General features: G+C 39.1%; 1 protein-coding gene across 9 annotated transcripts in view; it reads right to left on the reverse strand.

The window, feature by feature from the left end:
• ROBO2 (roundabout guidance receptor 2) overlaps window positions 1-15,608 on the reverse strand; it is a 474,209-nt gene that overhangs the window by 130,422 nt on the left and 328,179 nt on the right. For all 9 annotated transcript variants that reach the window (XM_074813504.1, XM_074813479.1, XM_074813487.1 and 6 more), the window contains exon 5: window positions 12,876-13,014. In XM_074813504.1, the coding sequence (XP_074669605.1) occupies window positions 12,876-13,014 (139 nt within the window). The remainder of the gene's footprint in view (window positions 1-12,875; window positions 13,015-15,608) is intronic.

Here is a 15,608-nt window from a genome sequence, read left to right on the forward strand (position 1 = left end):
TGAAATCACTGTTTTCATAAGAGAGAAAAGGCAAATTGTCTCCCTTAAAAATCTCAAGAATATGACAACAGTATCCCACAATGATGGAGCGGTTATTTGTCTTTGGCGACCACAGAGTTGCAGACGAGAGAAAATGCTTATTTTCTTGACATGAGGCCAGCCTTAGGGGACTAAAAATATAAAGTCGTATTCAGCTCCTCTAAGATGAGAAAACTAAGATCAGTTGTAATATAAATATGAGTTGGATATAGGAATCACAGTTATAAAGGTGGGCAACAATTAGCCATTTATTTCACTGCTTTTTTCCTTTATCTTTTAGGACAAATAATATCCCTGTGGTTCAGTAACCGCTGCCGAGATAAAAACAGACAGGCAGCAGGACTGTATCTGACTGAGCGGTCGCTTGAACTGGGATGCAGGCTGCCTGGGACAGGGCCCTCCAGTCTGCTGTGGGCTGCAGCTGACCCACTCTTCTTCATCTCACTGATGTGCTGGTGCCGGCATGCCAGCCAGCTGCCTTGGAGGCTTCGTCAGTCTTTATGCTTGCACCTGCCAATCATGCAAATTGTGCATAGGCTGCTGGGGGAACGAGCCAGCTGCATGGCATGCCAGGACGCAGAGCGAGGGTGCAGCCATCATCTCCCACTTGGGTTGTGAAACGGAGGGTGGCGTAAACATGTTGCTATCATAGCCCAGTTATCAATTACTTCAAGGAAAGGTCCAGCTCTCCCAGTCTGCTTCTCCAACAAGGCCATACTGGGTTTTTGGACCACCATGACAGAACATGCCATCTAGCAATTAGACTCATACATAGATGGAGCCATGGGACACTATAACCATCTGCTGTCCTAAAGTATTGATATGCTGCCCCTCAGTCATCTGTTCCACCCACATTGTCCCCAGAAGTCACCACAGTTCAGTGAAGAGCTTTGACAAATTAAACAGGCAGGAAGGAGAAAGGAAGAAAACTGGCTCTTAGCCTCATCCACGGCAGCATAAGGAGCTTGCGTGAGAAAGGAACCACGAAGTAACAAGGAGTGAAGCCTGAATATGTTTTCAGTTTCTCAAGCATCCACCTGCACAGCCTTGAGCAGTGTCTTGTTTCCTCTCCATCCCAGAGCCTCATATTCCCATAGGAAGATGTTTCCAGCTGAGTTTCTGGAGAAGTTCACTCTCATCAGGGTTAGTGCTACTCAACACTTGGGAATCAGGATCAGGGCCTATCTGACTGCTAATGCCAATCACAGAGAGAGGTTACCAGACTCCTGGATTGATGAGTGAATGGTGGAAAACCAGAGCGTACTGGTTAGGTTGGTCCTTAACATTGCCAGTGCACTAAGGCAATGCCTTCAAAGTATGTGCAGTGTCAAGAAACACCTTCTCACATATTCCCCAAATATTGCTGACTCCTAGCCAATTAATGACAACATTCAGCTAAAAACATTGAGCATCAGATATCAGTTTCTCATGTTTATGGCCATCTAATTGATTTTAAGTACTTCTCTTTGTTAAACATTTGGAGGTGCTTAACCTTTCGATTCAGACTTCAGCCATCGGACTGAGCTGAGAGAGGTCTTTTAAACAGCTAGTCACCCTGTGCCTAGATAGAAACCAGCCACTCTTGGGCACCACATTACATAATTTCTATTCTACAAGTAATAGTGAGAGCAAGTCTGCCTTTAATTAACCAAGAAGGAAGGGGAGGTGGGGCAGGGGGCAGGGAACTGGAAAGGAAGAAAGAAACAGAGAAACAACAAGCAGATGAGAAAACACTGCTGGTGAGGAAATTCTGATAGAAATTGGGTGATTCTGAGTGAAATCTGGCAGTCTTTGGCACATATGAATGCATTCATTGTTGCTAGTTTTGATTAATGACAGTTGTACAATAGTGTGCTGACAGTCACTGCCATACAGACACAATTTTTTTTTATATGAAACACTGCTGAAAATGCAACCCAATCAGATTTGGCCCCTAAACAACATGTGCTATCATCACTGTACCGTGAATTGAGATTGATTGGTAACCAGCTGTGACAAAGTGGGAAAAAGAGCCTTGTCTTTTTCAAGAAAAGAAGAAAAATAAAAAACTGTATTGTGTCAAAACCATTACCATCTGCTCAACCAAATAACAAATAAAACAAAACACATTAACTGTTTTTAAGTATCACAAATTAATGTACTGAAGTTGGATTCATGCACTGGTTTAAGCATCTAAGAATAATCTTGAATTAAACTGGTTTTGTCAGAGTTATAATTTTTTTCCCCATATTCAAAAGTGTATCTGTTCATACTCTGCCACCAGTGTTCCATGGTTATCAAATAAAAAAAAAAGAGAGAATTTACTGAACTTAGAGAGATTTAGCAGTACGCTTTTCTGAATTTGATATGCATTCTACTGAATGCTTCACAAAACCCCTAGATTTCCAGATTTTCAAAAATGTGTATGCAGCTATACATAAAAATATATGCATCTCTTTGTCACATGCATAGGTACCAAAACTGTGTCTGCAGCTGGAATCATTATATTCCTAGATATCCCAGTAGGCCTCATTGGTAATACAAGGATGCACTTGCTTCAGCAGTGTATTTTAAAGTTGTGAGAATGCATTACTGAATTCAACAAATCCAACTCAAAAAGTCACATTTCTTGCTAAAGGGAGTTTGCAAGAGAAAATGTTGCAAACTGATGCCACTGGCCTCAAAAAAATTACATCAATTTATACTAGGCACTTATTTTCTTCCAAAATATTACTGTAAATAATAACAAAAAATATAATAGAATCTTTGCAAGTAAGCTTTGTGAGCTTTCCTTTTTTTTTAAAGATGGCACAAAAATTACTTTGCTCTATTTTCTTCTGCCTGTTTGCCAGGCTATTTTGCAAAACAAGCACAAAGCTCCAAGATTACCCACAACATCAATGATTAGGGAGCCCAAATAGAGAGAAGCTACTGGCCAAAACGAGAATAAACAGGAGGTAGTTAAGGAGGCTTAAGCTTCTGTCTCCACTTCTCTTTTGTGGTGCTGGCACTTCAGCTCCCAGCATAGTGGCACAGCTTGTCACAGGCTCCTAGGCTCCCTGTGCCAGATGGAGGGAGCCAGGGAGAAGCTGCAGTTGGACAGGAAGTGTGAGCTCCTTACCTGCTTCAGCCTTCTGTGAGCCAGAAGCAGAACGGAGAGCCTCCATGCCCACTGGTGATGCAGCCACCCCTATTGCCAGCTCCCTTACAAGCAATGTTGGGTTTTTTTCACTTCCATCCCATGCACTGATAAGTGGAAGAAGAAAGAAGCACCAACCTCCTTGAGTGACAGCTTTCTGAGGGAAAGATAAAGGAGTCTCTGGTTTTCTTTCCTTAGCAAAGCCTGAATCAGCGGCAGAGAGAGTATGAATGTATATATTTGTGTGCACTGGCCTCAAACTACTCTGTTGTACCCCGGAAATCAAGGTCGCTTGTTGCTGGATGGCTCTAAGACACTGCTTATAGTTATGATAAATTGAGCTACCACGGAGCTACCCCCAAGGTGCTGACAGGACTGCTGCCCCTCACATCTACAAGTCTAGTTTCCCATTTATTCTTTGGCTACACCATTCATGCCAGAGAAAGGTATAAGGCAATGTGACATCACCTTGAATTTCCTTGCGCAAGGCATATATGCAAGCATTCATAAAAAACAGTTCACTGGCCTCATCCCAACAAACCAGAAAAAGAGCTAAGTGATACAGGTTACTTACTATTCATTAATTTGATTTTCTGAAAATATACTGACAGCAGGTTCTGCTTTAGTCCAAAATCTTTTATGAGTTGTGATCAGCAGATTATTTGTAATTTCTTATCATGAACACTCTCAACTGCAATAATCTAAAACACAAACCCACACTGCACTGTGCCTTAAACCAAGGCATTCAATAAAATGGCCTAAATCTCATAAAAGATGTATACAGACATTGGGCCAACATTGTGAAACCATACCTGTGTCCAAGGAAATGGTGTTTTCTGACTTTTCTGGAAGCATTACACCATGTAGTACTACTCTCACATGCAAACACATATGTGACTGTACGTAACTAGTGCCTCACAAAATCAGTAGCCATGTGCTCAGGAGAGAGCCAAGAAAGAAAAATGAGACTGCTTCTTTGAAATAATTTGGAAACAAACAGAAGTTAAGAACAAAACATATGTTTGGGAATCAGTGACTCAGTAAACTCCATCTAAACTGATGCAGGCTCCATCTTTTACCTCTACATCTTTGTTCACACAGAGAAGGACTCATAGGGAATTACCACATGATAATTACCCAAAATGGGCTTCTGATTTGATTTTAGTTCCAGACAGACCTCCACATTTCAAAAACTGGAACGTCAGTGGAAGTATGAGCTAAGAGACCATGTAATGACTTGGCATGGAGACCTATCCTCCTATCACCAGAAGTAGTCCTTTCGCTCACAGATGAGACACATTTGTCAGGCACTTGGGGAGATTTGTAATATTAATGCCTGTGTCATAAATTCATCCAACAGAAAAGTACCCTTGATTCTCAGGGTTATCTGCTCAGCACATGCCACTGAAATTAATTTTAAGGAAAAGCAAAACACTGTTTTTGTCCATTTCTATTTTTAAAAAATTGAAATGATACTACAAGGATTGGAACACTGTAAGAAGATCTGAGCCCAGATTGGCCTCTTGCACTCACTAAATATGGCTTGCTGCAATTTTTTTTAACATGACCACACAGATTATGAGTAGTTTGACATAAACAGAATTTGTGTTGGCCTGTCTATTATTATTTGCCTTAAGCATGATGAATGATTTTGATAAACTTGTCAGAGAACTAACTGAAATATTTTCTAATCTGTATTTAGAATCACTAACCAACCTTGAAGTGGTAATTAAAGATGAAGTCATGTTAATGTTTTAATGAAGGTGCCTTCAACATTACAGTTGAGCCAGAAATCATATTATTAAAAAGTGTATTTTGCTAATGTTAAGTAATTCTCAGCACAGGATTTATCAATAGGAACTGGAAAGTAGTTCTTAGTGTTAAAACTTTAACCTTGCAGTGTTTTCATTGACTGTTTTTGTTTGTTTTTAACTGTGATGACATTTTTTATATCCCATGCAGGGATGCAGTGTGTTAAAGCAGAAGAAATCCCTGCAGGCCAGCCATTCCAGTAGCATCAATGATGCTGTGGTCAGAGCTCTTGAATCTTACTCCCACTTGGACATATAACTACCAGCTTCCCTCTCCCTGCTCTCCTGAGGGTTTTACAGAAAAACTGCATAGTTAACTACCTTTACTTTTTCATTGTATAATTTTAATAGTCAATAAACTGAGAATAGTGAGCTTAAACTGTTTGATATCCTTATACTTTTCAAGAAAGCAGGCTATCTCAATATTCTGAAACTTATAAATACAATGTATAAACTGTGCGATTACTAAGCTTTTACTTAGTATACTCTGTTTTTCTGATACTAAAGAAAGATTCAAGCACCAGAATGAGTATTTTGACTGAAATTCTACATCAAGTTTTCTCAGGCTTCTTTTCTGCAAGACCATTTAATAACTGCAGTCTTCTGTGGGTAGAAAATTCAGAGAAATCCATGTTTGAGGCCACTACCACTGGCATTAAATTTTGTTTCAGAACTCTGCTAGTGACTTCATTAATTCTCAGAAATGTAACAATTTTAGGATGTTAACTAAGAGAGAATAAAAAATAAAACATTCTCTTGTGACAATCCTCTTTCAAGTGCGCTGCCAGCGATCACTTCATAGATCACCAATGGTTCACGTAGCATAAAGAGGAAACATGTAGGCAGGACTGCTAGTTGACACAATTCCTTTATGGTTGCTGTCTGTGGAGTTGTAAAGCTATTTTCCCACCCTTGACCCTTATGTAAGCAACTGGAGACTGTTTTCATGCATCTGCAAACAGACTGCCTGAAACAATAGCTCTTCTTCAGCTCTGTGGTGAGAACTGACACTTAACATGAAGCCAATTTAAATGTCAATGTTATTAACCGTTTCTCTGCTGATCAGTCTAGCAGAGCCATGCATCTAACAGTTTTGCTCACAGCATTTAATATTTCATACAAATTGAATGGCAGGTAACTACTGGGTTAGACTATAGACCTCTGGGGTAACTGTGGGACAATGCATTTACAGGACTTTATTCAATGCCATGACTTGAGGGATTTAAAATGTCAAAAAATACTCTAATTTACACTTTCACTTGGCCATGTATTCCTCAGAAAACTGTAAGGAATAGTTTTGCACTTACAGAACAGGAAGGGATCATTGACAGGCAAAATATCAATCAGAGAAGGGGGATACTCAACTAAAAGAACAACAGGAGGGGGTACCCCACCAGCACTGGGGTACATCATCTTGATGCTATATACACAACAATAAACCAACCCCTGCCTCCTTTTTACCCCTCATCACCTCTGTATCTCTAAGTGGTATCTCTTGTTTTACAGGAGAAGTTTCCTCAAATGATTCAACATAACAGCTAAAAAGCTGCTTACATTGCACTCCGTGGAAATCTGCCTGTGTTCAGTTAGGCTACACAGACTCTCTGTGAGTTGCACTGCAGCTTGCCCTGTGCCAGCCATGTGCTGCATTAAACCCAAGATAACAACATCCTCTGCAAATCGCCTCTACTCCCTCCAGATGTATGTAAGAATACAAATAGCACATTAAACCTCTTTCTTTCACTGTCTCCTTTTGACAAGCCATTAAGAACATCCAATCTTCTCCCCTATGCTCCTCATAAAGGGACTTAATCTCTCCTTGATGCTTTAGCTTAGGAAACAAAAGATGGGCATGCAAATCATACTGGATCTAACCAGAGGTGATGAATACTACACGTGATACAGCTAATATGAGAAACATCCTTTTTCCCTGACCCTTTATTTAAAACCATTAATTGTTATTAATTGCAACAGAAATTTGCTGATGCAACCAAAGATTATATCTATTACACTACTAAAATACACTCTTTAATTAATTTTCAATACACATTAGACTGCATTTTGTTACAATCTGCACAGAGATTAACTCGACCAAAGCACACAGCGCTGTAGTGTTATTAACTCATATTTCATTGAAAGGTCATTCTCCCCTTGGTTGTATCTAGAGGAGGCTGTAGTTAAATACCTCACTATCCCATCCACAGAATATAAATAGAATTATGTAGCACTGTGTTTATTCTTAAAAATTACTGTCTCTCTGGCTCACAGGGTCTTATCCGGTGATCTTGGAGAAATACAAATGAAGAACATCTCTGGCTATCAGGCCCTTTCTGGATCTCCTCTTAAAAAAAATCTAACTTCTCTGAGTTTATTGGGATAAGGTTTGCGGTCCTTGCATTTAAATCCATTTCAAAGATTTGCATCTGGAAGACAGTAAGACATTTTAAAAATTTCATCATTTAGCCTTAGTTTTGAGCAGACAAGAAGCCATGGTGTAAAGCACAGAAATTATAGTACTTACTGAAAATGCACACCTATCAGATGTATGACAGACAGTATTTCTGCACAGGCTATGCGTATGCAATTACTTTTCAGGCACAAAGAGGCCAGTTTTAAAAACATAGCAAGACTGACATCTACACAGACTTTTGTTGTTGGAGCTAACACATGCCTTAGAATAAGTTAAGCCTATACATAAGAATGCATTTTCCCAAATAATTTTTAATGAATATTCCTAATCTTTAGTAAATAAGAAAGCTTACTGTGCTGTTTACGATTTTCACTGCTGTGCGTCACTGCTCTGTTTCATTTAATAATCTACAATCTCTTAACACTTAGCAATATACTTTGTGTAAACTACACATCATTGTCGTTCTGAAGCATCACTCCTGGTTTTTCTGCCTACACTCCCATTGCGTGGGTGGCGCGTAAAACAAATACCTCTTCCTGCTGGTGCAGTTGCCACTTTTCTTCTCTAGTACAATATTCATCTAATCAGACAGTGCCTGTAAATGCAACTTACAGGAGCAGGTTGTAATTTCATTAAAGATGTATTTACTGAGCTAAACCAGCTGTTCTGGGCTGGAATGCAAAAAAAAAGCCCATGTGATTGCTACTCAGTCATTTTTAAGGCAACTGAAAAATACATTTGCTGAGCTATGTGAGTGAGAGTGAGTCTCCCAAAGAGCTGGCACTGCTAGCTTCTTCTGTGTAAAAGGTTTAAACAGTTATTATAGTGTGCCATAAATTTTAACTTGTAATTGAAAATCTCTTCACTTCCTAAAAAAAAAAAAAAAAAAAAAAAATCTGTACTACTTGCTGTGTAATTACAGACTATACAGCTGCTCTCTTTGGCTTCACTAGAAAATTTGAGGACATGAAACACTGTACAAACCTTATTCAAATTTTATTAAATTGCTAGTCGTAGATATGCCACTCTCATACTGGAGGCTCTCAAATAATATCGCTTTCTTCGTGTTATCAGGACTAAAAAGCAGATGAATCAAGTTGATCCAGGCCATATTGAGTTCCTCACCACACAGGAGAACATCAGTTCCTTCGCAGGAAAGTATAATCTCTATTTCTGCTAAGCAGACATCAAAGGGAAAGCTACCTGAACGTGTGGCTGAAAAAACACTTCAACACATAAAGACAATTTTTATTTAATTTGCAATAGGTCCTCATCATTATGCATGGCCACAATTGTCTGAGTTGCTTTAGTACAAGTTTTGTGCCATTTCCTTGCATCACTTTATAATAAAAAGAAACCCTGTTCATGAAATAGTGAATCTAATATTTCAGCCAAAGGCATAGGGCTGGTGACCCCACAATATCCTGTTCACCTCCAGTAGTTTGACATGAGTCATACTTGATTAACTATTCCCTAGCATGTACTGTCGAAGCTATGGGGTAATGCTGAATTTTTAGAACAATCAAGATAAAATATACACCGTGCACCTCTACCCTTGATTCACAATGCATTTCAGTCTCGAGTCACCAATGCAAAATGAACAGCTTCTGAAAAAAAGCTTTAGGCACCCCAGACCTCACACTTTGTTTCTCCCTATTGGTGCAGTATCAACATTTTTAATAGCAAAATTTAATTTGCTGCTATTGGTTTAAGCTCTAAAAAGAATTTTCAAGTGCGAAGAATTTAATTAATTAATTATCACAACAGTATAAAAGAATGATGAAAATGGTTAGCATACATAAGTCACAAAACTGTTTCCACCTGGTCCTTCATATCACTTTCTTAATTCCTGCCCAGTCATACACAGAAGAGCTCCGTGATGTATACCACAGTCTTTGAAATCTCAAGTCAGGTCTACAGGATGTTGGACAATTAACTTCCTTTGACTGCTAGTGAGACCTATTTTTCCTAGGCATTTTGAAAACTTCCACTATAAGAAGCACTATAAGGTTTTAAACGCAAAATATGGACTATCATAGCTGGCTTAGATCATCAGTTCAAAATAGCTAAAATTCGGAATGAAGACTTGCACCCTCCGAATAGATTTATGTCCATCTGTTCTCAGTTTTAAAGCACAGTTATTCATACATTTCTCTGTAATTACATAGACAATTCAACAAAATGGCTAAATTTTTTTTTAAATAGTCATATTTTCGAACATCATAATTTCTTTAGAAGTTGCTTTTTTTTCTCATTCAATCCAATTGCAACTGGAGATGCTTACAGTTCATCAGGGACCTTTATAATTAAAACTGTAATAGCCTGAAATTATTTTCCAATTATTACTCAACACACCAATTGGTGCAGCAATACTGTTTATATTTGTCACCAGAAATTACTGTGATTTTCTCTTTGCTTTCACATGTGTCACTAGAAAAGCTAAAAGGAAGTAAGATGGAAAAACAGAGAAAGATTTCTGAAAGACTATGGATCCAGTATCACTAACTCTGGCATTCACCAGGAGCAAATTACAGAAACAAAATGCATACGAAAATTCAGTTTATCCCACTTTGCTATCACTGAACTAGACACTTTTGAAAGCTGAACTAATAATAGACACATTTAAAAATTTGCAGTACTTGTTGAAACAGGTACCTGCTATAATTGTCTTGTAATCTAGGGATGAAGCCAAAAGGAAATTATTGAAAAAACAAAACCAGACAGAAGTGCAAAGAACATCGTTAGCTGTAGAAACAGGAAATTGATATTGAAAGCTGTAAGACAAATAGCTGCACAGATCTGCTCAGAAGAAGGATTTATGCATGTAGGAAGAGTAACAAAGGGAATTCCTTAAGGGTTTCACATTTCACTGTAGATGTTAAAATGCTTAAAATAAATTTCAGTTCAGAAGCAGAAAGCTAATTTCAGTTTTACCTCAAAAAAGAAAAAAACACTCCCACTTCGTCAAGGAGGAAGAACTTAGTTCTCTCATCCATCCACTCATTCAGACTATACCTGGGCAAATTTCTTTGCTTGTATTAAAAAAAATCCATAAAAACCAACAGCTTTTCTTTTAGAAGTTCCAAGTTTATCTTCCTTGATTAAGCATCATGCAGCATGGTTTGGAAACTTCCACTTTTTGGCCAGTGAAGACTCTGCTTACATACCTTGCTATACAAATTACACATTTTCGAAAAGAAAACATACAGTCCTGATCATCAGAGGTATTTGCTTTCAAAGTGTAGATGTTGGACTCTACTAGATGACCCCAATCTATGTGGTGGTAACCCGCTACATGGGTGGGGGCAGTGGTAGTCCTCTATCACCCGAGGTGGTCTCTGGCATGAGATTCTTCAACCTTGCCCCTTCTTTACCCACCCCTCTGATGTTCTGTGAAGCAGACATAAATGAAGACATACCCCCCACTTTCTGTTTTAAGGTGCCAAAACACAGTAAGTGAAATGTTAAATGTTAAATAGCAGTGTAAAAACACTGCAAAACATTGTGAGTAGTTTATGAGCCTGAAGTTGATTATGATCACAATGTATCTGATGAACCTTCTCTTCTTCTAGTTAAAAGTCCACCGAAAACTTTCTATGCTTCCTGTTATATTTCTTTCTCCGTAGAAATACATCATGAATGAACAGAAAAAACTACCTTGAATCACATAGTACTATGTTTTTCACAGTAAGATAGAAAAGAAAAAGAAAGAACATAGTCATTAAAAAACCTTAATAGAAGTGCAATCTAATCAAGGGCATTGTTGGTTCACCATCTACTACTTCTGCCTGTGAGACCTAGAAGTAGACATGATTTAAAACAATAGAAGTAGCACAACAATAAGAACAAATTACAGAAGCACAATGTATTTACTATGAACTACTCTACAATGCATAAATAGCAAGAAAAGACAAAAATTCATCCTTCCATCCAAAAGTCTGCTCTTCAAAATATTTGATGTATTACATGCATACATATCTATCAATATAATTAGCAAAAAGCTATGTCATTTTAAAAATTGTTTCAAATTGCAAGGAAATTAATTTTAAAATGTAAGTATTTATATATATATGTATGTATTTGTACTTATATAGAAATGTCTTTTCTAGATTATATATCATTACATTAATATAGTTAACTGAAGAATTGTAAGACATCTTACAAAGTTGAGGGTGTGGAAACTAAAACAGGTATTCTCCAATTTGAGTCTTTGGATTTTCTTAAAGATTTACAAATTGAGAAACAAAAGATATCAACCCAGGATTGCCAGGTAATGGTCTTACCACATTTTTCACCTTGTTGGGTTGAAGATGTAAAACATGCTGTGATAAAGCAAGCAGAGAGCAATATCTAACTTGTTTTAGCTAGGCCCAGTCTAGCAGTGTGCTCACAGCACACTTGATGTACACTGACACAAACTAGCCACAAACACCATTGCAGCTGCTTTTTTTTTAAGATCATGATTGGAGGAGTAGAAATAACACAGGCAGCCAGCCTACATAAATCCACTGTTTAAAGCACCTGTTTGAAGAACAAAAGTTTTAGATTTTATTTCTTCCGTTCTTCAAATTCCATCGGCCACATCCCAGGAATAAGCAACACTGATGAAAAAGAACAATCAGCTGTGGTGGGGGAGAAAAAAGGGCGCTATTCATGTCTCCTGTTGAAATTAAATGCACTGTGCAAAAATGAATCAGGACTCACAGGGCGAGAAGGATTAGTTGGGTTATGGAGACCCGGGTTCTCATTCCTGTTCCTAGACCTATTTCTGCGTTAAGATTTTTTAATCTTATAATGATTCAGCATCAAAACTAGAAAGAGTTCCAGAAAGCAAAAACCAAAATCTGTTGTTAGCTGAAAGGAGCCAAGCTAATTTAATGTCTTTGTATAGGAGAGACTCTCATCCCCTTGCTCACTCTGGAATTTTCTCTGCGCTTGTTCCAGACTAAACGAATCTTTCTTGAACACCAGAGGCCGGTTCCAGATTTCAACTTTGTTTTCCACTTCTGCTAGTTTAGTTTTTTGTTTCCTCAAGAAGAAGGTTTCTCCAAGACTTAACAGACATGAGCCAAGGAGCCAGCAAAGCCCACCACAGTGTGCTGCTTCTAATTCACCCTGCTAGTGAATGGAGTGTCTCTTCAACTCTCCAGACAAGCCTTCTCCCTTTTGGTATCAGTATGTTATTATGAAGGCTAGTACATAATTAGTACATTCCTAAACCATCTTTACTTTCTCCAGTAAATTCAGTGAATACCCATGTGCTCACAATACATACGCATCACTTTTCTTCCTTCCAGAGGAATCCATTACCTGGACAATTCAATCCAGACTGGGTTTCCCTGCCCAGCTGGCTCTGGAACAGGTTTTGTAGTGCCAAAGACCAGCAATATGGGAAATCAATCAGTCATAATGTCCAATAACAAGTAGTGGGGAATGATTCCAGCATTACTCAACAATCGAAATTTGAAAGTGTGGGGAACACGAATGTTGCTCTCACCTTCCTCTCGGTAAGTCTGCATCATCTTTCTTCCACCGGACTGTGGGTGTGGGATCCCCCTGCACCTGGCACCGGAAATCCACAGCCTCCTCCTCCAGCACCACTTGGTTAATTGGTCGCCTGAGAAACGTGGGCCGCTCTTGAAAGAGACATTAAAATTCCTTAGTGAGTCAGAGGGTTGAAATGAACACGTTCGACTTTTCAGCATCTTTTTGCTTACCGATTCACAGAATGAAGAAAGGAGGCTGAGCTCCACAAATTCAGACAAGTGGAACTGATGATGTGCACAAAGAGCCCGGAAGACGACTCCCAGGCTGGAGAGGCAGGGGCTCTCGCACCCGGCCTGCGTGCAAGAGCTGGGTGCCACCAGAAGGAAGCCTGTGCTGGCACTAACTGCCCACCCATCACACCAGCAGAGAGGTCTCCAAGGCTGTGCTCTTCCATTTAAATGTTTTGGCTCTGCACTGCTGCATACACAGAGCGGGATCTAAAAGCTCCTGCCTGCTCTAGTGGTATATGAGCTGCCCATGGACACAGCCTGCTTTTGGCAATAATCAGTATCTTGATGCTTCGGAGGAAAATGTAAACTCCATGTTATGCATCTCTGCCAATTGTGGACTACTGTACAGAGGTCAGAGCTTCCCTGACCCCCATCACTAACTTCACCATGGAAAACTAAATTAAGGTCTGAATAATAAGTTCTGTTTGCTCTTGTTATGTTAGCCTGCACAACTACAAATATTATTAATCATCATAATGTTGTACAGGCCTGCTTAAAATCCAGATGCAGAGCCACAATCTGATCTCAGTTATACTGGTACAAACTCAAAGTACCGGTAATTTCATTTGAAAGGATGTCACTGGGGTTAGTTTCCAAGTTGCCTTTGGATTGCATACATTTTGTTCTGTCCTCTCCTAGCCATACCACACTTCTATTATCATAAATTATTTATGTTAGAGTCAAACTATCATAAGACTGGATTTATATGAAGCAGTATTTCCACTCAAGATAGGGATTTATTATAAAGACATTTAAAACGGGTTACACACTACATTTCACATTTCATTCTTAGCAAGTTGAAGGGTATGATGTCACTTAATTACTAAAAATTCACACTGATGTAGGCAATACCAGATTCTGACTCAGGAAGTTTGTCTTGATAACTACAGAGCTGAGTTTATGGGATGGCTATCCATGTTTATTATATCCAAAGAGTAAAAAAAAAAAAAACCAACATTAAAAGAACATTAACAAGATTCCAAAATCAAGCACGCAGCACCTCAGTGCCAGAACTAAGGCTGCCTGCGTGCCCTTTAATCGCTCCCTTTCTGTTTATGCCCTATGGGACTGGTTGCAATTATATGATCACATACTATTTTTTCCCCAAACATCTCTGGATTGTTGGTATTCATTTAATGAGCAGGTGTTTAATATTTTGCTTTAGTTGTACCGTTTGGTGGGTGGCCTCCTGTCATACTACTCAAACTTCACTTCAAAGGCAAAATTATTAATTTCCTCATGACCTCCATTACGCCTATCTTAATGCTTCATAAACAATTCACTTATTTTCATAGCTTCTCTCCGAGGTGCAATGGAGATCTAAGAAAGCAAGGTAAAAAATATCTGATAAATTTTGATGCTCAACCTGAGACACAAAACAGCCAAATATTTTTCTTTTTGAGAATCCAGCATTAATTTTGTGTGTTCAAAGTTCAACCTTCATTGAATTCAGTTGCAGCCCATAAAATGTTCACCACTTTTACAAATCAGAATATTAAGTCAGAAAATAAGGAACACAAAACCAGCTGTTAATAATTATGTAAATGAAGTGACAGCATCAGATAGGAATTCCATGATACTAGTAGGGGGACCTAATGGAAGGGAAAAACATATTTTGTCAGCAGAAGAACAGACACACTCAAGAATCTATAGCACTTTTCCAGATGCTAGAGATAAAACCATATCTAACAGGCAGAGATTCTTCTCCCTGTTTCTCCCAAGCCATTGCTTTTGTCCCATTCCTAGTACTGCCCAGGCCCTGCAGGTTCCAGCAGTGTCTGGGCAAGTAAATTCAGTTCTAGTCTCTCTCCTGCACTTTGAAATCTGTGTCTTTATTCCCTGTATCACATCTGTGTACAAGCCATATATAACCTTCACTGCCGCTCCTTGTTCTGAGTGTGCTTCATCAGATTTTTCCTTCCCTGTGCTTGAGGTCTCCTCTGACCTTTCCCAATGTCCAGCTAGGTTTGCTCCTGCCCTCACCTATGTGTCTTTGCCAGCCTGTGACAGTGTCTCAAGTCCCTCTGTGTTTCACCCACTGGCTGTGCCAGCTCTTTCCAACTGCTGACTGCTTCTTCAGCTGATTTGTCTCCTCCTAGCCCAGAATACTGCTTTTCACAGTCAGAACCCAGAAAGTTCACAAGTCCAGTCTCCCTTCCAACTATCCATGTCTCTCCCTTCTTCATACCTCACAGCAAACTGACTCTTCTCCACTGTGTGAACTACACTTGAACTGGAGCTTCTTTCCTCTGCACCATCCAGATACAGCCCACCCGCAATATTAACACAAGAAAAATCAGTTGAAGTAACAAAGCATCATCCCAGGAGAGTGACAGCAGGAGTGCCGTGCAGTTGCAAGAAAATGCTATTCAGACCTGCATTCTACCTGGTGTCTCTGGCATATGAATTGATGATTTATTTTTATTTAGAGCAGTGCATAATTGGCTAATTTT

The sequence above is a fragment of the Strix aluco genome, chromosome 2, assembly GCF_031877795.1.
Source record: "Strix aluco isolate bStrAlu1 chromosome 2, bStrAlu1.hap1, whole genome shotgun sequence".
In the NCBI taxonomy this organism is placed as follows: domain Eukaryota; kingdom Metazoa; phylum Chordata; class Aves; order Strigiformes; family Strigidae; genus Strix; species Strix aluco.